The 27,203-nt window shown below is 40.7% G+C and overlaps 1 protein-coding gene and 1 long non-coding RNA gene across 5 annotated transcripts in view; both read right to left on the bottom strand.

Moving 5' to 3' along the window:
* LGR4 (leucine rich repeat containing G protein-coupled receptor 4) overlaps positions 1 to 27,203 on the bottom strand; it is an 87,890-nt gene that overhangs the window by 44,605 nt on the left and 16,082 nt on the right. For all 4 annotated transcript variants that reach the window (XM_030484055.1, XM_030484054.1, XM_030484057.1 and 1 more), the window contains one exon: positions 663 to 734. In XM_030484055.1, coding sequence (XP_030339915.1) covers positions 663 to 734 — 72 coding nt within the window. The remainder of the gene's footprint in view (positions 1 to 662; positions 735 to 27,203) is intronic.
* LOC115607155 lies at positions 3,383 to 26,466 on the bottom strand. Its single transcript, XR_003991099.1, has 2 exons — positions 25,426 to 26,466; positions 3,383 to 3,450 (listed from the first exon to the last, which is right to left on the bottom strand). It is a non-coding gene; the product is annotated as an uncharacterized LOC115607155 (long non-coding RNA).

Below are 27,203 nucleotides of genomic sequence, written 5' to 3'. Positions count from 1 at the left end.
ACCCAATCTAATTCAGGGCTATGCTGTGAAAAGGGTGCTTCAACTTGGCAAAGGCATTTCAGTGAAGACTTTGGTACAACAGAACACCAGGCACATGAGCCTTAGCACAGCTCAAGGATTCAGAAATCCAAGTATCAGGTAAGTGAAACCTAATAAAAAGCTAAAAGAGTGGGGCGAGAGGAAGATAGGAAGTGGAGAATTATTTCTGCCAGGGAAACTAAAACCAAGACAACCTGTACCACAGAACTTGAGTTTCTGATGTAGGTCAGAATGGGCTTGTGAGCACTGCACCTGCAGCCTACAGGGGCAGTGGGAGCAAGCTGCTCAGTAAATGAAACAACATATATTTTATGGAACTTATGCAACAGTTATACTGTAGCTCCTTCAGAAACAATGGTAATTACACCCCTCTTGTGTTATCTTTGGATAACACTGTAATTAGTATGTGTCATCACTCTAGCCATGATTAAAATAATTACCGTAAAAAGCCCCTTGTAAGTAGCATTTACTGTTCCGATTTCCAATCATGTACAGGATTATTTTATTAAAGCATAATTGCTTTCTCTGTTTGCAACTCAACTCAATACTATTTCCCCCCCACCTTCCACTTTACCTAGCCATCTGATGTTGTAGGAAAACCTGAACATGTGTGACATACTTACAGCTCTTCCAAGTACGGAAAGTTCTTGAATGCATCCTCTGGTAGCCTTGTGATGTTATTCATGCTGATATCTCTGGAGAAGAACAGCAGACAGATTTATCAATAAACAGGAAAAGATTTTTACACTCTAGGAGAAGGAGGAGAAAAAGAAAGCTTAGGCAGATTGTATGACAACAGAAAAAAGAAATTCCAGCATCACACAGCAGTATCTCTTTCTAGTAATTTGCATCCTGAACTTTCAAAGCACAGTAATTTGAGAATCCAGTTGCAGCAAAGACCTATATAATGAAAAGCTGATAAAAGAGTTCTCTGACACCTCTAAGCAAAAAAAATTCCTGTGAAACTACAGGGTATGCATGGATGGAAGAGGCCCTACAGCACTCTTATCCCCAGTACTGATTTTTACCAACTCACACATGCACACAATTTTACACACAGATGATTAAGACCACTCTACAACCACATCATATGAAAATAATAATAATAAAAAAGATTGTGACCACCCACCACACAAGTTTTCATCCCACAATGTCTTAAAAAAAAAAGTAATAAAATAAATAAATGCATTGAGACTTAATAAATAGCTTCTGGCAAACACGGCTTCTGAAACAACTGACAAGAATAGCAGAAACATGTCCTAGCTCTACCACAGTCATTTTTCTTCTACAAAACTTATAGAAGTCCTCGAGGTAATAGTTTTAAGCAGATTTCATTCTCAGTCCATGAGCAGAGACAGGCCGGCAGCAAGTGCTTACACGATAGGTATGCAGACCTGTTCAGCTTTTTTCTTTCCAAAGGAGCAGTAAGTGGCAAACCTGGTGCCATCACCTCAGTTCACACCTACATAACCATCACAGATAATCCCATCCTAAAGCAAGTTATTACTCAATGTGAGTAAAAGTAGCACGAAAACAATTCAGTTTGATAATTCAACTAATAACTGCCTAACAATTCATGACATAACCTAAGTTCTTACTTTCCACTTGGTTACTGCTTTTTTTTGTTGTTGTTTTTAATATGTAGTTTAACAAGCAAGTCAGTGAGACTCCGTACAGCCCTCCCTGCTTCCACACGCTGTTCTGTAGCATCCACGTGCCACCTCCCCACAGATTTTGGGTAAAAAGCAAACAAACAGAACTAAACCACCCCTTCCATCTCACTGATAGTCAACCAGTAACACTGAGGCTCCTGTAGGAAGATCTTGAAAGGTTGGTGGCTGCACGCAGGACAACAGATTTTGCTTGCCACCCAAAAAGCTTAACATCAGAATAAAGTACCTACTGCTAGGGCAGACATTCTCAGTCCATCCATAGCCACCTCTCTTTTCAAACATCTGCCTCAACTGGAATTATCACTTCTGATGAGGCAGAGAAAAGGCAGCTTAGACTCTTCCTGCTATACTGGGTGGGCACAAATCCCTGAAGAACTATTTTGTAGCAGCAAAAACACAGCCCATGAGAAATAAAAAGTTTCACATTCAGGATATCTTCCATGGCTCACACCCATGACAGGACTCGATGTTGACCCCAGGAGATTCTAAAAGTCAGGCCCCTAAGGGGAACAAGGAGCACGTGGAGGGGTTGGTGCTGCTTCTGTGCACAAACGTCCAAGGCATTTGTGCCTCCTTTCATGCTGTGACGAACCCAATGCCACGTCAGTACCATATAACCTACCAAAAATGTTGCAGCAGCTAATTAAACCACTTTTTGCAAGAAGTGCCCACATTACTCCTCCAGCTGCCAGACCATAATGTCTAACGTAGCTCATGAAAAAAACTTTCCTTATTTATACTGACAACAGAATGCACTATTTAAAACAACACCATAGTTACGGGGGGAAAAAAATGTTTTCCCCCACAGCAGTTGACAATGTCAACTGATGTCAGTGAATTTATGTCCAGATTAACAAGTAACTGGCAACTGGTCTGCTGGCCCTGACCTGGCAGCACAGCCCCTCAGTCACCCCCCGACATGAACACTGTACTCTTACATGTAATCTAGATGAAATTGTTTCTTTAAACTAAATGTTTATTAAATAGCAGGCCAAGGCTTCACTGCTCATATCCTGGTGTAAACCAAGAGAGTTATTCCTCAGCAGTTGTTCAGAGTACACTAACGTAACTCAACAGCAACTGTTAAGAGTACACCAAGGTAACTCAAGAGCAATGGAGATTAAAATAAGGTTCAGCACATACAGACCAAACCAACTGTGAGAAAAGGACCAAGAAAATCCACTATGGCACAATCAACTCCCTCACTAAGCTCCAGAAGGAGCTGACTGGAAGATGATTTATTTCTGAACTCTACAGCCTGCATGCTTTAAGAGGTTCTTTGTGTCCCAGCAGCAGCTTGGGTACCGTAAGATGGTGCAGTTGCTGTGGGGGACGTTTTTCTTCCTGTGCAGGAAAGTAAATAAAAGTATGACACACATGAATCGCCAGCTGCCTGCTCCACAGGAGTTTGCAACTTCAATTCTCCCTACCCCCCATAGACATTTTTCAAATTGTCATGAATACATATGCTTCACACATCCAGGCCAGCCCTCTCCTTTCCAGAGGTCTACACATCCCTGCCAATATCAACTGGGAAGCATTTATGAATAGAGTAGAAGGGCAAGCAGGGAGTGGAGACCCTACATGAATCCTAAGAAATAGTAACCCATGCAAGAATATCACAACTCTTTCAAAAGACTGTCCAGGTGATATAAAACCCTATTACTGTATATTAAATGGTGGTAGTAAGTCAACAGTACATATCATCAGAAAGCACTTCATGAATGACTATCCACCACTTAGATGATAGTTTTGACTGCAAACACATCTGTTGCACTAGGTGACAGCTCTTCGGGGCAGAACAAGAAATCACATCTGTCTGAAAGCAATGGTCTTATAGTTCCAGAGTAATAAATGCCTGATTTTCACAAGTGTCACATGCAATCCTAAACAAAGTCACTGGAAACCATGTAGACCTACAGTATGGGTGACATTCAGATTTGACACAATTTTTGTTTTCTCTGGGTTCTGAAATTAGCAAAGAATGATTTTTGCCTGATAGTTAGCATCTGCAATTTTCATATGGGGAGTAGAGTCCTTGGATGTAAGCATGAAAAAGAACACCTTAATAATGAAGATGTGTGAAGCATCATCAATATCCCCAAATTCTACTGAAATTTATTTTCGGCAAAGCTGCACTTATAACAGAAACATGCACAAAGACACATTGCAATTCTGTCTTTAGCATTATCGTGTCAATCTTCACGGGCTGCTTATCATGATGCCTTGCTAAAAAGCTGGAATTATGACCAAGTTTCTGTATGTGCCTTCACTGCAAGCGATAGTAACTCCTACTCAGTAAAAAAGCCAATCTTTATAGCACTGATTCACAGACTTCCAAGTTTCTTCATGATCACCATACTAGTTCTAAATCTAATTAAAAACATTATGTAAAAGCAGTTTTGCTGCAGAAATCACAAATATGATTGCAAATGCCTCACCCATTAACAGACTTCGGTAGAACACACTTTGAAAAACTGCTAGATAAAATTAATCTTATCTGAAGTGCACTACCAGCAAAAAAGCAACCCATATAGAAGGGAAAACCACAAGGAATTGTAGAAGCCAAAATCAGACACTTGTTTAGGTTTTTATATATATGTGTGTGCGTGTATGTGTGTATACATATGGGTTTTTTAATTCTCACTTCACTCTGCAGAATATCCTCAGTCGAAGAATGAGTTCAGAGGCACAATTCTCTGGTAATAAAATATTAAGAAGCTCATGAGCTTCAAGGCAAAAACTTACAAACAATATTAGCAAACACCCATATCACTAAAATTCGATGACTTTATAACTAGTATCTAAAAAGTTTACTTACTTAATTTGGAAGACACTGGCAGTATCCATGGCAATGATGCTATCACACAACTGAAGGGTCACATCAGCAGTTGCCTAATGCCTCATTTCAACAGAACTCTGCTGAAGGACCCGCTCTGGATTGGGTTATTACATCCAGACCTAAAGCCCCCCAAAACAGCACAATACCTATAAACCTTTTGATCACCACCAAAACATCATCCCCTGCAAAGCCCGCAACAAACACCAAAAAAGCCCCACAGTTGCCATAGATTTTACTGGCACACTGAAGTTCCGACTCAGTATCTGAAAGGCGTATCTTAAATTTCTTGTTCTTTTATCCCTTTGCAGAATGTCAGCCCTGACAACTTACAGCTTTGTCTTGAAATTAGAACTCAGCCCCATGCTTATATTTGGGATGTTTTGCCTGGGAAGTGCAAAACAAACACAACAGCTTAAAGAGGGGAAAGATGAGGACAGCGATGCTGTGGGTTTATGCTGTGGATGTCAGGAAAATGAAGGAGAAGCCAGGGTAGAACTGCACCTTTCAGCAGTTAGCCATTAACTGAGCTTATCTGTACAAAGCAGCCAAGCTAAATCTTTGCTCACTAACCAACTTTAACCAAGGCAGAGAGGTGGTAGATGTTCCCCATCCCTGGAAACATTCAAGGGCGTGATCAGGCAAGAAGCTGGCACCGAAACTAAAATGATGAGCAGCTGAAGGTGGTAACTTCTTTAGCAAGCAGAGGCTGCATCTTGCGGATAACATGAATCACAGGCTTATAGTTACAAGTGGTTTCGCCATTTCAGGTAGGAGGGATGTAACACCAGAATATAAACACAAGCGTGCTCCTTCCTCCAGTGCTATTGCTGCCGTGGCTGCAGTTCTGAATGATAAATAAGGCTCTCGCACTTGGTCAGAAGTTTTATCTTTCTTCCAGGAAGGTACTACAGAACAGAGAAAAAAAGCCCCACCAAAACGCAACTAAAACAAGTACTGAAAATGTTATTTCACTATGCCAGGTGCTGCAGAGACTAATTGTTACAGGCCAGAGGTGAAAAATCAAGCCACGGTACGCCAGCAGTCATCTGTTGTCTGCATCCTGCTTCAGCAAATCCCTTCAGGTTATTTGGACAGCTACTTTAATCTTTATTTCCAGCTTAGTTTAGCAAAGTCCCCTGCTTTCACCCAACATTGACACATAAAGTCTTTACAAATACTTGTACATATAGTAACCAGCACAGATCCTAAAAGCTATAAAAACCTCCCTCTGTTGAAAATAGGCATCAAATGAGATAAAATAACTTGGGAGAGGAAAGCACCTTTGCTAGATACATTAAAAATACACAGCACCACATCTGCTCTCTGCATAGATTTAAACTACTCTTAATGCGCCCAGCAGCAGAGATTTCAGAAACCTGAACTAGGCAGTATAATGCACTTAAGCTTTTTTATTATAGTCCTGTGCAAAAATCCCAGTTCCTGACAGGATATTTTGGTTGTCAGTTTTTTAAGGATTTTTTTTAAGGATTCTTTATTCTACCACTAACCAAAGTCGAACTCCTCCAGGCTTCAGGATGAGCAGAAATATATCCTATCGTGAATGGCAACTTACTAATTCTCTCACATTTTAAAAATAGAAACTCCTGCTTATCTTTAGAAAGTGGCTTCAGTCACAGCTTTCATCCGTGGTATCAGGCAAAAAAGAATTAGATGAAATGCGCAGCATCTCACAGCGTCTCCTGCAGGACACAGTTCTCGACCTCATTTTAAAGCACTGCCTCTACCATGAAGCAGCCAGAAGTTTATCCTAAACTTCCTAACGATGGCCAGAGTGGGATTCTGGCACAAACAGAGGAAGGGCAGAATAATTCTTGCATGAGAAGAAAAGCTGCAACAACACAGAGGGACCACAAAATGGGAAACACAGACTGCCTGTAAAGGGCTACAGAAAGGACAGGCAAAAAATGATAAATAAATTAGCCCAAGATACAGGCTTAGAATGAAAGCTAACAACCCACAATAGCTGATGGGCATTGGAAAGGAAAACTATGCCAGCCTATCTGGACTGAAGGACATTTAGCTGCTACAGCCTTGTTTTGATGATATCCACTGTTCCTCACTGCATTTCCCCAGCCAAAAGGTGTGTGCATTTTATGCAAAGAAACCTTGCTTGCTACCCAACCCTGTTACGCTGGCACATCTAAAACTCAGAGATGCTGGTGCTACACTCTTGATCCTGTGTTGCAGCCTTGACTATCAACACTTGGATTTGCCCTAAACTGGGGGTACATGCCCCTTCCTACCTACCACATCCATGCACTGCATCTGAAGGCATGCTAACTACCTAAAATACTCCAAAAATACTGTAAGAAAGGTCTTCAGCTGGAAAAACATGAAATGTCTAGCTACAGAAAAGGAAAATTACATCACACCTAAACCCAATCGAGACTGGCTGCTTAAAAAATAAAACCAAAATACTTCCTCCACCCCGTGCTCCCCTGCACTTCATTAATAGCTAACTTCTTTCTGGATATCACCTACCCTCTATCTTTTGTGAAGTTTAGAAAGGAAGGGGGAGAGGGAAGGGGAGAGGGAGAGAGAGAGAGAGAGAGAGAGAGAGAGAGAGAGAGAGAGAGAGAGAGAGGAGTGTTTGTTGAAAGAAAGAAGATCATGTTTCAACAAGGCACCTTTAAAATCCTATAAAATACTCCCTCTGAGCAAGCTTAACCTGTTTGCTGATAGATAATAGCATGTAATACTGTAGGCTCCATTCAGTCTTTTCCAAGGTCTGGGCCCTCTGCCACTGAGTTATTTAATTATAACACTTACAAAATGATTTAGGCAGAGCTAACTATATTTGAATAAAGCCCTCCTACCTACTTGGAAGAAACCATTAGGTAAAAGGTCTTAGTCTTATGTAAAATTCCCCAGGTATCCAGCTTCAGTAGTACTAGCAAAAGCTGGAGCTGTTAATATCTTTACAAACTACGTTCAATAAACCAGGTTACTGCAAATGCAAGTCAACACAACAGAAAACATTCAGCAACCAGTTACCACTGAGACCACTGATAGGTGGACAATGTCCCGATTACATTAACATTGGTGAAGATCAACAAGACAAAGCAGCAGGTATTTTTGTGAGTATACCAGACCAACAATTCTCTGCTGATTATCCAAAAAACAGAGACAGAAGTAGATGTTGCTGTATGCCAGTGCTTCGAATTCGATCCAGGTCACATCTGCATTAACCAGTAGAACTACCTCGAGCAAAGGGTGGGCAGGGGAGGAAAGAAGTCAGGGAAACTCAAAGCTAGACCAATCTAAGTTGTACTGTGGTGCCACGGTCCTGGAGAAACACCTTTGGTGCTGAACTCCTTATAGAAACACGCTCACATGATGAAAACCAACGTAATTCAACCAAATCAACACACCTCAGCAACCAGTTCCAAGGGAGATCAGGAGCTGAATTACATCCCCAGTTTAGACCTACTGTCCTGTCCTATTAAGCCAATTCCTTCAGGATGAACATAAAACCACTGAAGTGACATAGTAGATGAGTTTGCATTAGTACTGTCCCATGTCTTAATTGTATTCAGTATATAATGAAAGCATAGAAAGCCTAGAGGATCAGCAAGGAATCTCTAATTAAATTCAATTAAAAGTTTGGGTAGTTTTTTCGTTGTTTTACTCTATCTTCCTGATAACAAGCAGCAAACGATTCTCTTCCAGAAGCACCTCCTCACAGATACTGTTTGGAATGGTAATGGACTGCACCATGAATCCAATGAGTGCAGCTAAAATTCATGGGTATGTATTACATGTAGACATGCCAATCCCAACACCTAGAAATCATGAACAGGAGGCAAACAAATATCAAGCACAGGAAATCTGATGTTTACAGAGGAGCCTACACTTGGGAAGTGTTTGGGCTTGCAGTAATGTTTGAGTTTAAAGAAAAAGTTAAAGTAATACACTGAGTAATTAATTTCTTACCTTCATATACTACCTACATCTATTACTGCAAGGTTTTACTACCTGAGCCTATACTATTAGCTAATGTTTATATGGTAACAGGACACCGATGCCCCAATATGTCAGACTGGTATTTTATTTAACATTTACCTTCTCCCAGCTTCTGACAGGTCTGCACAACTGCCGGTGCCCATCTCCCAGCAGGAAGGGCCCAGCTCAAGGGCACCTCTGGGTATGCCAACAGCCAAGGACTCCACAGCATTACCTATCTGATATCTTCCAATCCTCACTGCCATGCCCCAATACATTTTTCTCCTTCTAATTCTCACCTATTGTTCCTTTTAACATGGACAAAGTTGTTAATGATAAAACAGAATGGAAGATTTGAAACCAATTTTTGCATTAATGTACATTTTTCTCCTTGTGATTCCATCTCTCCCCAAGTACCTTAAGTATGGTCCTACTGCTTCTGACATGATCAGAGACCTCCAACACTTAAAAAGGCACAGAAACCTGCTCGGTATTCACAGCCCATTTTGCAGTCACAAAAAGCCTATCAGCCATGCCATTTTTTTCCATTATGAGCATGTTTCCCTTCCCACTTCTTCTAGGAAACATTCTCGTAAGAAAGGAAATATCCAAATACTTAAAGCCTTAGTCAACATCTGCAGTGACTAGCTAAATAAGACACAGGCTGCATTCCCGCCCAGCAAATACACTTGCCATTTCCTAAGTACTCATGCTGTCTCTCTAATGAGCACAATGTCTTATCATCTGTTGTTTGTATTGCAACAAGAAGCTAAGGGCCCTAGTTCAACCTATCAACATGATTGGCGCTGTACAAATACACAATTGGAGACACTCCTCACCTAGATGAGCTTGCTCCTTAAATGGATAAGACAAACAGCAAATGGACAAGAAAACAGGCACAGAGAGGTGCGGTAACCTGCCCAAAGTTGCCAGCACAGCCTGAAGCCCACTCCAGTTGCCCAATGCTGCTCTCATGTGCTATGCCCAGCAACTACCCACCATGTCCTTTTTAAAACAAATTAATTACCTTTCTTTTTCCCGGGTTTTTGTTTTGGCAGGGGTGGGGGTGGTTGGTTTTTTAGCAGAACAACAGGACAGGAGACTATTTTGACACTTTCTCCTTTGCTAGATGTGTAGGTTCACTCCATTTAGTAGCAGCAGAAATTACACTAACAGCTATGCAAGAAGTTATGTGCAATGTTTCCATCCACTTTTCTGTGGCTCAAACTAACTGGAACATTTGTGTCACCGCTCACTTGGGGATGAAGCACTTAAACTGCTTTTTCATCAATCAAACACCAGGCTACCCACCAACCCTGGCTATTAAGAGGGGATTGAGATACTCAAAAGTTTTAGGAAACAAGGGTACATGGAGCCCTTTCTCAGTACAAATACAAAAAAACACAACCCCACATAAACCCTGTTGATTCCAGTAAGCTTTTAGCATTTTGCTGAAGTAGGACCTACAACATTTTCACTGACAGCCACAGAAAGGCTGAAAAAATTCAGACAGGTCTGTTCCTGCAAGAGAAGTAACATTCCCCTCTTTCCCCCACCATATCTCTAGTTATTTCTCCTGCCTCCTCCTTCCCATGTCACATCAACCTGTTGGGTTTTTGTTTTCTTTTTTTTTTTATTTCAACATGATGTCTTAGCTTTCTTTCAGACACAGTAACTAGCTCTAATGTACCCTATTCATGTGCCAATCAAGCCATCATCAAGATCTTTGAGAGAACAATACTTGTATGCAAAGGCCTATTTGGAACTGGTATTTGAGTCACTGCAGACCAGCCATTAAGCAACCACACATACGGTTAATGGCCTATGTTGACACATGGTGGGGAATTAACCCAGAAAAAAATTCCACTGCATTATTATGAAAGAGATTGTATCCTGGAATAGGAATATCGCACAAGTTAACATGCTCTCTGGTTAATTTTTAAGAGTCACACATTTGGTGCGGATTACGGGCTGAAGGAAGGGCTTATTGTAAACTGGAGGAGGAAACAAAATGTCTTTCAGCGCAAGAGTATTTCCCTTACATAGTTAAGAGATTACTTATAGCTGATAGTAAAATTATGCATTATTTATGGTTTTATAATTCTTTACTCTCCAGAATACAGGAATGCAGAGAATTGAGTACAAAAAAAAAAATAAATCAGGCCACAAGTGTGACGGGCACATTAGTCAAGCAGTGTGAGGGCAAGCCAGTGCTGAGATACTCTTCCTATATATGTGAATATCCATCACAAAATGGGAATAACCAACCTGTGCAAGACCATGAAGAAATCCACAAACAAAATCAAGCAGGAACTCGGATCATCCTCACCCCTGACCCGTAACCAACCTTCCATGTGCTGCTACCATCCAAACTCCTGGTAGGGAAGCTCCCAGCATGGCTCCATCACAGCTACCTTCTGACCTGAAAGTTGTTTAAAATCATGTAGACAAAGTAACCTGGCTGCCCAAGACTCCAAGAGTAACTACAGATTAAAATGTCAGAAAGATCATTATAAGCATTTAGTGACAACCCCCTTGGATACGCAACCACTTGAGGTAATACAGACTACAGGGGACTTCAGGAGAGCAGTTAAAATCTGTAAGGACCAACATTTTCCAGAGGACCACTGCAAAGCACCTTTTCCAGGCAGACTCACCAGGCCCTGCAACCAGCACAGCAGCTGTCTGGGGGGATCAAATCTGAACAATGTCATTATTTCATACCAATTGCGTGTTTTCTGCACTTTGCCTAGTTTGGCTCCTGTCTCCAGACAGTACGGCTCAGGCTACGCACCAAGCCAAGGCAAGTTGTAAATCTGGCAAGGTGTAAACCTGGTGCAAGTATTCAAAATGCTATCCTCGTATTAGTGATACTTCTGTATTTCACTGATGTCTCTTCCAGTTATGGAAAACTATGAAGAATACTTTCATGCCTTCATCCCATTTAACAACCCATAAACTGGCTGGAATAACAACTCTCCAAGTAAGGGGCTTGAAACTGGGATCACCTTTGCCCGAAACACACATCTAAACCATTCATTACTACCATCATTTTTGACAAGGCTTGAGATGATTTGTAAAAGCCAGTGAAAATAAGCAGAAGGATTTTTTTTTTTAATTATTATTTTTTAATCCACAGCTCTCCACACATAAAGGGTAATGGAGAACACAGCAACAGGTTACATGTTTAAGGCTTCAACCTATTACATCTCCAGGGTGTAGTCACATGATATGTTTTCTTTCTGACGAAGGAAATTGGCTTATATTCCCATTGCTTTCCACCTCCACAGTGGAACTGTTTACAGGCAGCATTCTATAATCAGATCATTGTAATAATTTGGATTTAAACAAAAACATTTCTGGGTTTTGGCCTGTTATTGTTTTTTTGGATGGGGTCAGCTTTTTTCTCTATAGCATGGCCTTGCAGATGTGTACCAGCACAACTATGGAGCAGCAGATGCCTGTGGTAGTAGGAAAGACGAAAGGTACTGAAGGAGACAGCGGGAACTTTGCACTAAAAGAAAACAATATGTAGCTACGCCTGTGATGAGATCAACACCAGATTCCCTAAAGGAGTTTTACAGAAAGGTATTTGTCATGGTTTAAGTAAATAAAGTTTAACACTATGTTTGCAACCAAATTGAAATAGGGCAACACTGCCAGTTGCAACAATTGTCTTTACCAGTGGGGAGTCATACTGAACCATCAACCACTAAGATAACTACGTCATTTTTAAATGACTCAAACTTTGACTTTTCTTTAATGAGTTACATCAGCCCCAAGTTAGACACAAATGCAAGTCTTAATTTAAATCACATATTGCTAAACCCAACACAGACACTTCACGTGTTACCAAGCCAAGGTTTTATTCACTACTATTAAGGAAGTTCTCAAGCATTTTGTTCCTTACCAAAAACTTCTGTGAACCACCATTGCTGAAACACTAGGAACATCACCAAACTATGTCATCTAACCAGTTTAATGAGATCTGGGTGCCCTTCCCTCCAGTCTCGGGTCCTTGCTGCATAACCACAAACACCTACAAGGCATGTTTCGTTCCATTTAACAGCTTCAAGGGCAATGCCATAAAACTTACACCGCCTTAACGCGAGTGTAGAGAGCCACACTCACCGTTTGGACTCCAAGGACACCACATCTCCCTCCACCTAGCAACACAGTATTTATTTACTACAACGAACATTTCACACCAAAAGCTCCCTGTTACAACTCTGGACAGAGGTTCAGTTCCTTGCCCCAGCAGAGACTCATTTTGTGGGTTCGGACAGGTTGCTTCCCCTTCCCAAACCCCAGGTTCAAAGGAGAATAATCTTTTCTGCATCTCTGCAAGGAAGGGGGAGGATAAAGCTGCTGATGTTTCTGAGCTGCCCGGACAGAGCCCAGCACTTAAATCTGTTTACACTGATAGAAAAGCAATGCTATCATTACACACATATATTCACATCAAAATCTTCTGTTGCATTTTCACTCTGTGTTTTTGCTCTGTTACAGAAAGAGAACACCAACAGCTACAAATCCCATTTATAAAAATGCCAACTTTAGTAACTCTAAGTACTTTGGATTTTATTCATTTTCTTCTGATTTATTTTGGTCTCCTAGCCTGTCCCACCAAAGTTTAGAAAGCAACCTGAGCCTCAGCAGTCTGGGTAAGCCCTACATTTTTAGAAGGCTACAAGCAAAAAGAGCAAAACAAAAATGGTGTATGAATACAGTCACTGATACAATGAAGCCAGAAGACGAAATGTAAACATCTCAATGAGTCCAAATGTATATACAACAGCTTCAGCATCTAAGATTTTTTTTCACTTACATATAACATGTAACTTGGATGTAACTAAAAATTATTTCTAGGAGGAAAAAAAAATTGAATCTTTTCCTGCAATACAGCACTATAATTATCTACATACTGTGGGAAAACTAAAAGCACACAGTACAGCTTTCTAGTGTCAAAATAGATTTCGTGGCAGCACCTGGAATGGCCTTTATAGAGCCAAATGTGCTTTTACATAGCAATTTTCAAGGCATCTTGAAGTAGCTGACAAAGCACAAGCAGTTTTGATACGATGTAAAACTCAGGTTATGGAAAATACTGATCATCAACAATCACACAGTACCTAAACAGAAGAATAATTTCCACTTTGTGACATTTGAAGGTTAAAGTCTGCCTGAAATGTTCTGAAGTCGGTACCTTCACCAGATGGTAAAAGGAGGGTTGCTGCCTATTGACAAGATGTGTAGCTCGAGACGAGAATCCAAACAGCCTCCCAACCTTTACAGTTATTCTGGTTTCAGCTACATTCCTCTTTTTATTTGAGATGGACAGCCAAGGCCTTTACACACATAAAGACATGGGCTGAGCATCTACCTCACATTCCAGTGACCCTTAGACATAAACTGAAATGAAAGCTGCATAAAATGTCTGCCAGCACACTCTTAGAGAAGAGCTACAGGTTCAAGTTCTACTTCCAACAGTACAGGATGGAACAAGGGATGTCAAGAAAGCATTCTAAACCAATTTTATTTCTTCTTGTATAACAAGAGTCAGGAATTACCTCATTCTTACCTGACTTAGAGCAAATTATTTCATTTCAAGAAGCACAACTTCGTGTATGCTTTCCCTTGTGAAAAACAGAACTCTCTGCTCAGTGGTCAAAGTGGTATAGCTTTTATTTCCTCCCACCTTCTCAACTTGCATTTGCTATCATCTTAAAGCAACATAATATGCTTTATTAAATGTTCATGATGTAAACCATGAACTGTAAATCAAAGTTCATGATTTACAGTGACACAGCACCTGTGGTGTGCTCATACATAATGGTGGGTTTTCTCCCCCGAACTCTGCAGTAAAAAACATTTAGCAACATCACAGCACTGCACACATTCGCATCATTCATGTTCTTGAGAACTTGGTGGAGGTACAGCCCTACCACTGACACCATCCAACAGATAACAAGAGCCCACAGAGCCACATCCTTCAAAAAGGATGGATCCTCCATCAAGAGCCTCAAGCAAGGCTGCCTGCACCATGCCAAGCTCATGGGGGACACAACTAATTTCAATCAATGTGGGTTGGCAATACAGAGGCGACTGGCAGGAGCGGTCACATCTGTAGACAGAAAGCCATCCAGTAAAAAAATCTATAAAGGAAAATATTCAGTCTGGATGAAGAGAAACCAGTTGAAAGCCCAAAAGCTCTTCTTAAGGCACCAAGAGATGAAGGTGCCTTGAGGTGCCTCAAAAGGTGCCTCAAAGCACTTCCACCTCAGAAGGTTGAAGGACAAAAGGCAAGACTCTCCATTCACCTGCAGCAGAAAGCCACATAAGATGAGGAACACCAGCTTTTTTACATATATACTATATGAGGAACTATGCCTGGATACAGATTTTAGATGGCTACAGAAAGAGGCCACCACAAGCAATCTACCACAACCACCAAGAGACCTCTTGCGCAGCTAACATGCCGAGAAGTCTTTCAGCATAACAAACCAAAACGGATCAACTCTGACTGCAACATGGGTCCTTTCTCAATATTTGCCCCAAACTGTAAGAGACTTCTCCAGAATCAAAACAGTTGGTGAACCTGGCTCTTTGTCTATCAAGTCTTTTCACACACTTAAACTACAAGTAGAGGCTCAAAGAAACAAACAAACAAAAAAAACAAAACAAAAAAAAAAAAGGGAGAAAGGAATAAATTTGGAATTTAAAAAGCAAGAGGTGTGGGAGGAGATTTTATAACGTACTGGTCCAACCAACAGAGATGGGGGAGAAAGGGTGGCAAGTTTCAGGCACAGGGACACTTTCTGAGGTTCCTAATGGCATGCAGACATGTATTTCAGGAAGTCCTACAACAGCAACCTGCAGAGGTTGTCCCTCCATCACTACGGCACACAAAGCAACCAGCACAGCCTGAGCTGGCAGCCGTAAGAGGGTTAATGCCCACTGCACACCAATTAGAAAACCCCCTATAGATAAAATTAACTGCAACTGCAAAGAAAAAAAAAATAAAAAGGAAATAAGAGGAGAAAAAAGAAACCCAAAAAACCTCACTCTCTCAGACACCCTGAGAAAAAGCCAAGTACGCTGTTATCGTGGGGAATCAAGCCCTTTACACATTCCCATTCCACAACAGCATATTCACAGTAGTTTTCAATAAACATCTACACAAGTCACTGGAGGGGGGGGGGGGGGGAGAAAAAATCTGTTTTCTTTCACACAATTCCACAAAAATAACTGTCATCACAACCATCTTTGTAGCAGAAAAGTCCGTATTTGCCTGCAGTGAAATCCGTCTGCAGCTGCCCTGTGAAAAAGACAGGCAATAATTGGCTTCTTTCACCTCTGTTAACCACGAACAAAAGTGTCATTCAGCTCCCAAATGGACAGAAGGCACCAATGGATGGTCAGCTCGCTGAGCCAATGGGCTGGAATAACAATAACCCTGTAGCATTTTCTTTTTCCTTTTGTTTAGTCTTTCAAAGCCCTTAATTAAGACCCTCACAAAGCACCCCTACAGGCTTCTTTCAATGAGGCATTACACGCCTGTTTTCTTGTATTTAAGGAAGAAAAGTAACAGGGATTTCTGAAACACATTAAGCAGTACACACAATTTCCATGTATTCACAACTGAAATACTGTTACATTTTAGCTTTTAAATATTATCGTCCATAAAAAGAAGTTCAAGCTTACTGTGCCCACTCTTTGCTGTACATCCCTTGCTATCTCAAGAACAACAATTCAATACAGGCGGCCATAAATCTGGTGTAACCGCAACAGCTCACCCCAATCTACCGCAAGCCAGCAGCTCCCAAAATGAAGGCAAGTGGAACAAGGCATGTTGATGAAACATCCCTGGCCATCCTAAAGCTGAGAAAGGACCGGGTAATGCGGGGAACTAATTTGTTGCAACTGCACATGACGCACTGGCATTGTCTGAAAATCAGAGCTGGTGAAGGCAAAGGTATATTCCCTGATGAGTTTGGTGACCTTCCCCATAATTCAATATCTGCTGGCATTTAATATACATGAAGGTAAATCTGCATGCCATTATTCATGACCAAACTGATGGAATACCGCTGTTTGTGTATTAAACAGGACATCTGAGGACTACTACTGCTTTCTGGCAGCACAGGCAGTCGCTGCTGAATGGAAGTGCTATAGAAACTTCCAGTATCTGAGCAAACAGCAGCAGTTCTCTTCTAGAAGGTCGTCCCTCCAGCCACAAACAGGAAACAGAACAGTCCTAAGAAAACACCATTAAAATACCATCCTTGTAGGCACAGGCTACTTTGGCCAAACCTAGTCACCATGTCCTTTCCCACCCCAAACCAGCCCCAGCAGCAGGCTAACATGGCCCCTGTTTTAGTGGCGCACCCAGCGCAGTGAAGGCTGCAGGGGTGGGTGAGGAGCATCAGGTACAACCAGGACCTAAGGAAGCCATCACCAGCCAGTGATGGTCCAACCCCTCCAGCGTACCGAAGCCCTTCACCATTGTCTTGTAAATACCCTTGGCCTGTGAAAGGTGGCATCTGGGCAGCTTCCTCACATTAGACTGGTCCAGCAGTAGAAGGTGCAACCAAACACTACCAAAATCATCAGCAGACAAAAAAAACACAGGCTGAAGCTCTGGTAATTTCCAAAATGCTCTCTTCCCTGCAAGAGCACAGGAATGGCCTTTTTCTCACTGACAGAAACGCCACACAACACGAAGCAGGACCAGAACAAAGACATTTCTATTACTAACACCAATCTGAGTGAAGACAAAAAGCAATGGTTTAAAATCCTCCTCTACACTACCTACATATCCAGCAGGCATTCTTTAACAAGCACCACTTGCTATAAAGACTGCATACGTCTAGGCAAAATGCAACTGGGTATAAATCAGCTTGGACCTTTTTTTATTTTTTTAAATATACCAGAGTTAGCTGCATGTATCCGTATTCACACAGACAAGGAAGAAACTTGTCTTTCAGGAATGGTAATCTAGCAGCAGTACTTGGTGATTTTGCTTTTCAAAGTCAGACTGGCCTATTTAGGTACTACACACCAAAATCTCTCCTAGTCACACCTTAGACCCCTGAATTAAGGCCACAAGAAATAACACAAGATTATCAATTGTCCTGCATGGACATTGTTCCTGTTTCCTCCTGCTACAAGAAAACATGATGTAACTGTACTAAAAGGCAAGAATAAAACATATTTTAAAAAAAGACAATGTCTGCATGACTTGGTTTCGAAGGCCCAACTCCAAGCACACATTCTTGGAAAGCCTGTTCATGTGCCTTTATCAGAATGTGTTGTATCACTGACTTTGACTGTGATTATTTACCACAGGAGTTCAGGAGGAACTCCTCATCAGCAGCAAAGAGAAGAAAAGTAAGTTACATTCTAAAAACAAGCATGAAATGTCATTCTACGTGCATTAAATGCACCAGCCACAATCCAAATTCATATAATGCTGATAAAAGTCTCATGAGAGCATCTGATACAACTGCAATATAATGTTAATATACACCACTGCAATATAATGTAAAAAAAGCAAAACAAGACCCAGCATCTCCCATGCCACCCCAATGTCCCAGATAGAGCTCCAAGTGCCCAGGACAGGAGGATCTCAGTACCTAAACAGCCAAGGTCTTAAAAATACAACAACCAAAAGAACAAACAAAACAAAAAACAAACAACCCAAAAAAAAAAAAAAAAAAAAAAAAAAATCCCTGCATGGACATCAGAGGCACTCTCCAGCATGACTTTGTCAGACAGGAGTCGCATCTCAAACTGGATAGCTGTGCTAACCAACTTCAGTAGTACAGTTCTGGACTTGTGGATTCTGCCCTGACACGAATAAAAATACTACTACTTACCATTGCTGACCCAAGAATACAAACTAATTAAAAATTAGCATCTTTTTCTAATTTTCAAGGAAAAGGTATACGAGCAAACGAAATATTTCACAGACGCCTTCAGCCAAAATAACCCGATAGCCATCACTTGCCATTATAAGTAAGAAGTCAAAGAAGCATTTATTACTAGTAAATTTCTTGAAAAGGTGAAGTTCTCTCTTCAGTTTAACTCTGTTCTCAGTATTTACACGACTACACCTATTTAAAACTGAGAAGATTTTAATCACTAAACTGTCAAGAAAAAAAAACAGCATACTTAATGCAAAAGAACACTGCAAGTATTTATAGGAAAAACAAAGACCTACCACATTAACTATCCAGCCCACGCTCTTAGCAACAGAGATTAAGGCTTGTCAGGTTTAAGGATGTACATTGGATCAATTTTTTTATATAAACACATCTAATGCACGTGTGATGGAAAAGCAAGAGAGCCACAAAAGGCAATCAAGTAATCCACCTGCATTTCTAGACTGCCTGTAGACAGAAATAGCACATGCATCTTATAGATGAACTCCAAGAAGAAAATTGCGCTTTGGAACCCTTGTCTCCTTGCTATCTCCACACAACAAACGTGGGCACATTTTAACTTCATCATTGCTATCCTATAGGCATCCATTGCTATCCTCCAGCTCTTACCTAAAGGCCATGGGTCAATGCAAATCCCTTTCTGATGTACAAACCTATGTTGCAGTGAAGACAACTATAATGGATGTGAGGTGGACAAAGAATACCCCTCCCAAGCTCCATTAATAAAAAGATCTGGTTTTTCTTGTTCTCGCTTGTTTCAAAGAAGTCCGGTTTCTTCTGCCTTGAAAGACTACGGGTTTTACTGAATCAGTAAACTGGGGCCAGTAAAACTTGACATGCAGCTCAAAACCTGCCTCTAATATGGACACCTGAGTACTACCAACACCCTGTTTTCCTCATTACCCATCTCATGATTTATTACCACCAACACAGCAATTTTTCCAATCTATCACGAGCAAAATTGTGGAGATACTGTTAAAAAATTATAGTAATAATAAACCCCCTGAAAGTTGAGAGGGTGAAAAGGTTTTTATTGAACTAGCAAACCATTTCCTCTTTTCATTTTTAGTTACACCTATTACTCTCAATATTTAAGCTACCAGAAACAAGACAGTGCTCTGTAATTATTCTGTCAGATCCCACGATAAACAACACATCTTATATCCACTATCAAATCTGAAAAGTATAAAGCAGATTTAATAATTTAGCTTTTAGTTGAGGGACAAGTAATCCTGCAACGGATCAGAGACCAGAGCTTTATGAGATTACCTTAAAAGAAAAGCTGAGAAGACATTTAAAACATGATCACTTTTTGTCTCTGTTTAAATAAACATCAGGATATAATGAAGGCGGCAGCGTAAGTTAAAAACATACATGGCTTTGTCATGTTCAAAACAGCTTATTTTTTTCCACATACATGAAGACACTTGATTTTACAAATGTATTTACCGACTGTGTAATAGTAAGGTCATTCTTCCATCTTAATAATAACACTAAATATTCAGAGGTCCAAGACAAATGGAACCTTTTGCTACTTTTCATTATATTTACCACAAAACAGTTAAATAAGAACAATTTTTATTAACATGTTTCTCTACCAGGTTTACAGTTTATTTACAGTAAACCTGGTAGAGAAGGAAGCATCCCCATCCCTTTGATGCATCAGATTGTATTTTGTATAGCATCGGGTTGATTTAAGTTGCAGAAGACAAAGCTTTTAGAACTAATTCTGTACTGCTCATTCCAAGAAATGATCAGTCCTACCTCCTCTACCTACCATCAACTTAAAATTATTTTAACGATTTATTTATGCACTTTAGTCCTGCTGGTCTTTACTATTCCTGTTTTCCTTCCTTTCCTCCATGCCATGCATTAGGAAGCACAGCATGAGGTGCGACCAGAAGGATATAACCCTGAGAAATTTCCACAGGATTAAATATGTATTTCTTTGCTATCACAGGAGCAATCAGTCTGGCAGCATTGCATCACATTCATCTTATAAGGAGTTGTTCTCTTTTGACATTTAAATAGTGTCTGACTAAACAACAGCTGCTAGTAGAAATGGTAGAATTAATGGATGCTATTTGCTAAAGTCGATGTCCTTTCCTTTTTACCTGTCTTGCCCCATTACAGTACCAAAGTGCAGTGCTAACTGGTGCTTTTCTGCAGAACCCACACCACCTTCAGAGAAGGGAGAAATATTTAGAGCTTGCTAATGCAGTACATCTAGCAGTCGAGTTTCAGCAAACTGAAGCTTAACATGCTATGCAAAAAGTATAAATTATGCTTCCAAGACAGGTCCAGGCACTGCCTTGTTTGGAGTTGCTTACTGAGCAACTATGTTTCTCCAAACAAACTAATGTGCAGAAGGGTAAAGGGCAGTGAAGGTAATTATTGGAAGGAAACCTCTCCCTAAGCCAGAAAAGAATAATTAAGCTTGTGCATGTTAAATCACATAGGGGAAGTGAACAATGAAGTAATCGAGTGTAAGTGATAACAAGACCTATCTACGATCTTCTTGAAAGGAAATTAAGGAAGGAGGTTAACCTAAAGCAGGACTGTTTAGGCAACACAAAGGCAGTATCCCCAGACTTCATTCAGAGTTCTTTGTATAAATGCAAGTTCTTTGTATAAACATACATGTTTCCCCTACGTATTCACACACATACCCACCCCACAGCAGAGAAAACTTTTGGTGACCCAGTAATTAAATGAGTGTGCTGAAACCTAAAGCAGTTCAACTGCATTCTGCAAGCCTGGATCCAACATAGTTATCTATCGCTCATTAATCTCTCTGCAGATAAACAGCTAAAAATGCTTAAAGTATGACCAAGATTTTCAGCATTTAAGATGCCTCTTGTGCTTCGACCGCCACGGTGTTTTGGAATCTGCCCCAGCTAAATGAGTGCAATGTATAGAAATGAGCGTAATGAGCTCCTAGTCTAGTCCTTCCTCAAAAGCCTTGGGCTACTGTGTGAAAACTTAATGAAAGTCACTTGCACAACCCTGAAAAACTGGTAAAGAAAAGCTGCAACAGAATCTCCTCCTCCTGGTCTTCTGAGTTGCCTATCTGGGGAAAAGAACCTAAGACATGAGCAATGCACTGTTGCTGCTGACAAGATGACAGCAGAACAGGGGTTGTTTGTGGTTTTAATTGCACACATTCTTGGTTGATATTTGCTGAAGCTTCTTGGATGACCTGCACATATTCTGTTAAAATATACTATGTGCTAACTGCTTTTAAAATATAAAGCAAATACAGAGCAATACTCCATATTTCTAACATCTGAGACACTTCAGGGGAGACCTAAACCAAAAAGAGACTACCTCATAATGGCAGGTTAAAAAGCAATCCCATTTAAGGCCATGCTGGTGTGCCTAAACTCCAAAAGGACAAAACCAAAATCTGTAATGTAGACAGACCTTAAGGCTTTCCCAGTAATTTGGCAGATACGAATTGTTAAGAGATCTGCTATCAGCCTCCAAAGACACATCTGCTAGCACTGCTCTTCTGTGAGAATCCTTCTGCCTCCTTTACCAAACCTTAAAACTTTGTATCTTGTCTCTCGAGCCATTCAGCAAAGCCCTTAGATTAACTTTTAAGGCTGGATATACCAACAGATTTCCATCTATGTACAACAGAGCTAAAGAATGGTGTCTGGGCAGGAAACCTCACCACTATCAGACATTAGGCTTGCACTGCAATGCAAACAGATGGCAGGGCTCAAATCCCCAAGTAGGGTGTTACTACTCAACGGGTTTTCCTTCTTTAAATCAGACATGCAAAAGGACTTTGTCTTTTTGCAAAGGACATGCAAAGTAATACTGGAAACGGTCATACATTAAATACCTCTGTAATTTCACTATTGATTCACACTGTGGTTCACCTGTTCTCTTAAAATCAGAACCTACTTTTCAATTTGACATAGTAATTTAAGGAGGACACCAACAATTAAAATGTACTTAGTACTTGGGATGAATGACCATAGGCACTACATACTTCTTGTCCTTCTCTGCAACATCACGATGCAGAACTATTTGTATTGTCTTTCAAAAGAAGTGGGGGGAGGGGGAGGGGTGGTTGATAAATGTACATATGTCATGACCACTTTGTAGAAACCTCAGTTTCCCCAGTACCTCTAAGGTGTGAAACACCAAGCAGGGACTGGTCGCACAGGAGCTATCAGTGAAACTCCTTTGTTTGACTAGTGCCTGTTGAAGAGAAGTACTCTGGAACAGGGATAACTCCTCGGTAATGCTGTCATTCCTGAATGCTGCAACACAACAGGGCAGGAAAAACACCCAAGCTCTTATTTAAAGAAAAAAACCAGCTAAAGTTCAGGACAGTACCTGTTGCTTGTTTAGCCATCCAACAGAACCAGCCCCATGCAGGTGACACTATATCCGTTTTTGCCATGACTAATATTTACTACTCCAAGATTGTAGAAAAATGATCAAAGTCCAGCTGTACTCTGAACAAACGGGGCGGGGGGGGGGGAGGGGGTGGGAGGGACGGACTCCAGCCAGCATAACATGGTTTTATCAGACATATCAAAACAGAGACATCCACAAATGTTTGCCAATTTGCACAGGATTCTATAAAACAGACCCATGTTTTATAGAATGCTCATGGAGGAAGATTTTATATTGCCATGGTATGGCAGAATTTCCCAACTTGGTGATCACTTGCACGTTACTCATCATGTGAAGCATTTGCTTCTATCCTATCTATTGTGCTAACAAAGCTTACATGGGCAAAAAATTATTAGTCTGGCACAGACATTAAGAGAGCAAGCAGTCAAGGATCAAACTGCACAAAGCTCCCCCAGCCTTCCCAAATGCCTTATCCAGAAAAGCCCAAAGGGCGTCAGCAGCTCCATACTAACTGCGGACAAAGAGTGAGCCCCAAGCTGTATCTCCTGCCGGGCATTTGAAGGACAGAGATGAAACAGAAGCTGTCTATTCCCATGGAAGATGCCAAAGGACAAAGCAATTTGCTCAGCAAAGTGACCTACCATATCAATCTGACTCTTGAATAATAAAACAAATCAGACTGGACATCAAATTCACTGAGCCAAATTCACTGCAAAAACAGCATTAAGAAGGAATATTTTTATGTTTATGTTATCATTCCACTATTCTCTATTCTTTCTGGCACTGAATCCCCTGAAACCAGGTGATGCACTATGCCTGCAGGAAATGGAGAATATATCTGGCAAAATAAATATCCAAGGTATTTGGAAATATGCGTCAATCTCATCTATGTTAACAGACCAGTTAGTTAATTAGGGCAAAAAATTTATCTTATGTGAGTGAGGAAAAAATGGCACAGTTACTTCAGACTTGAAAAATACATGTATTTTATTTTAAGGAGGAAAAACTGGCCTTGCTGCACAATTGCAGAGGCTTCTGCTGAAACACTAAATGACTGCCATTTATTATCCTCAAACCTTATCAAAACCCTGCTTAGAACTCCTAAATATCAAGATACTGTACATTTTTGGTATGGAAACCAGAGAAGTGTCTTTTCAGGAAGCAGGTTAAAAAAAACAGCATGTAAACAAACTAGTTGAAAATGAGATGTCAGGCAAGTCAATTCTAAATAAATAATTGACCTGGATATTGAAGAGATCTAATGCCTTCACTAAACACTTAATCACAGAGCCAAGCAGATTTGCCCTTGGAAAAGATAGATCTTCTACACCTAGCAAAACTCATACTAGTTCTGTAAAAGATTAACAGTTTGGTCAATATTAGCACTCCCCCCCCCCCCCCCCGCTTTTATTTTTTTTATTTTTTTATTTTTAAACCCAAGTGTTAAAACCAACAGCAGTAAAAAAAGTACCAAAAGGCAGAAGCCTGTGCAGGTCCGAACCACCAGCAACTACATTCTCCTTACACAGGACCATATCCTTTTCTCTCCCCAGCTCAGTTTCCCCAACTCTTACTTCCATAAAGACCACCACGACCCCAAGCAGACACCAAGAGGAAACACAGCAGGATGAGAGCTGCTTGAGTGAAACTGCAACTAAACAAGATGAACAAGGAGTTTGCAGATTGCTACTGGCAACGGCTTTGCAAAATTCCCTTAAAGAATGTGTAAGTCTGCGTCTAAGTGCACCAATCTTCCAAACAGCATGGGGCTCCCTTCAGTAGGTTCAAGGGCTCCTAACTTGCAGTAGCAGCTCGGAGAGCACTGAGAGAGCAACAAAGCATGTTTTCCAGTCTGAGCAATGTTTTCCCTGGTTAAAAATACATTTTTAGGCTCTCAAACACAGCACCTGAAAGAGAAGATGGCTCCTTCACAAATCTTAGGTGCAAGAACTGAATGAAGGCCAGATCCACCAGTTCTGCCAAGTGACGAACATGAGGTTTCCCCACAGAAAGACCCATTGCCCCAAAGCCTGCACACCGAAGTCTCTTCACTTTTCCAGATGAACTAACTGTACCCGCTACTGTTCTGGATCAGCATTCAGAAAAATAGCAAGAAAGAGTTATTTTTAAAAACATATGAAATGGAATCTTAAAAAGGACAGACAGGACACTCCCTAGGTGAAATTTTAGTAACAAAGAAAGGACTGAAGCTAGACACCACCAAGCCCTTTTAACGAGGCATGGAGCAGCAATGCTTTCCCCAACATCCTCTCCTGACCTGCATCATCTTCTTCTCCAAGGCAGTGCTGCAACAGGAGCAAGCCATCTCTGCTTTCCTGCCACAAGCCTGAAGCCTTGAATGGGCAAAAACAAACTCTCACTTTCAAGCTAACACACCACAGTGTTCTGCCTGGATCACATGAAGAGCTAGTCCCATTTAGTGCTCTGAAAGGGAACATAATGGGCATAGGGGGAGACAGACCCCAAGGCATATTTCAGAGGTACCCTTGCATCTGCGCTTGCAACTTCCGCACCTACCGAACACCAAATGCCAGCCACCAGAGTAGCCAGATGGTTAAAAAACCCCTACAGAATCATAGAATGGTTTGGGTTGGAAGGGATCTTAAAGTTCATCTAGTTCCAAACCCCCTTCTGGAATGCTTCCTACTAGACATCGCTCGGTACCATGTAGAAGAAAGAGAGGTGACCATGGTGAACTCTACTGCATGGTCACATTACTAATACTGCAATGCCAAAAGAGCTTTGCTCTACACCCAGGGTTCTGGTCCCACAGCAAAGCATGATGCCATTGGCAAGAGCTTTTTTAGGGCTCACAGCAAAAACTGTGGCTAGCTTACCAATCTACCACGAAGTTTGAAGCCCCCAGCCCTCTGCCCTTGCAAAGACGGGAATGAAATATTCCATATGTTTCCTTTGTCAGAGACATGCCTATTGAAAGCACAGCCACGCCGCTCTCCCCGCTGGGGCACTGGGTCAGGCTATTCATCTGTAACCATGCATATGTCAAGAAGGTAATGGGAAAACTCCCAAACAAAAACACATTTTCACAGAACAAGGTTCTAAAATACACAACTGTGTTTGCAGCATTATTAAGCTAAATTAAACAGGTTTAGGCCTCCCCTGCATACCTCTGAAATTGCACATCCATTTATGATTCACTGCTAATTGTGTACCAGTTAAAAACTCCAAACATATTTGCTCAAAAAGCTTAGGGTGAAAAAAGTCCTTGCAAGATCTAGTATTCCTTCAGGATTGGATGGGGAGAGGAAAGGAAGTACACCATTAAAAAAAGTCTTTATATTTTAGTAAGAAAAAGCTCAACTGAGAGCTGCAAATACAGCTGTTTCCTCTCTGAGGGCTGACTGCTCAGGGTACTCTTCCGAAAGCTCTCAACAACTTCACCCAACTTTGGATTTATTTCATCTTTTCCTCAAGATAAAGAATTAGCACTTCCTCTCTTGCAGGAAAAAGAATAAAATCTCCTTTTTCTGCTCCAAAGACAGCCCCTTCTGCATAACTTCTATACCTTCTTCCAGACCACCTTGACAGTTTGAGGCTCCTGCTGCATTTTTAATGCAAAGCTTACAGGAATCAGTTACTATATTAAAAAAAAAAAAAAAAAAAGCAATAGTTCTTAACCTTTGTGATAGTTTTCCTACCCCTGAAGAAAAGAATTAGCTATTATTTTTTGATCTGAAATTAAGAAAATATGAAAATCAGACTCAAAATTTACTTCAGTTGTATTTTCACTGTGCCAGAATCTTGAGGCCAAGTTGTCAAAAATCAGCAGCCATTGTCTTAATTACCTGCAGTTAACAAAGTTATAAAACAAGATTTTTAATTACATGTGTATTTATCAATATTAGACTTGAACAACATCAACAACAACAAAAAAAAACCACTGATGCAGTGTGAGATTCAGATTTCAATCACAGACCTTATATATTTTATAATTATCTCCTGTTATACCAAACATCTGGCTACATTTAAAACTGCTATCACTTGAGAAACATGAGAATCTTTCTTCAATAGTGGAAAATGTATTGCTCTTACCTTCCACATACTCATGACTTTACAGGTTTCCCTAATGAACTGTATTTGTCTAAAAGAAATGCAAAAAGCACACAAGAGAAGCCTAAGGAATTTAATTTTATTTGTCATGCTATGTTTAAAACATTATCATATTGACTGACATGATGTATAATGCTATCAGTTAGCTGTTACGTATTCAAATTCAACAGTAGTTTTCAGACACCTACTTTAAGCTGTTGTTTTTGAGATCACTACAGTACCCTCTGCTGTTTTGTAAAAGATGCATATGATTGCTGATGTCAGTTGACTGGCTGC

The sequence above is a fragment of the Strigops habroptila genome, chromosome 4 (genome assembly GCF_004027225.2).
Source record: "Strigops habroptila isolate Jane chromosome 4, bStrHab1.2.pri, whole genome shotgun sequence".
NCBI classification, from domain to species: Eukaryota; Metazoa; Chordata; class Aves; order Psittaciformes; family Psittacidae; genus Strigops; species Strigops habroptila.
This window is presented reverse-complemented; position numbering and strand designations above follow the sequence as displayed.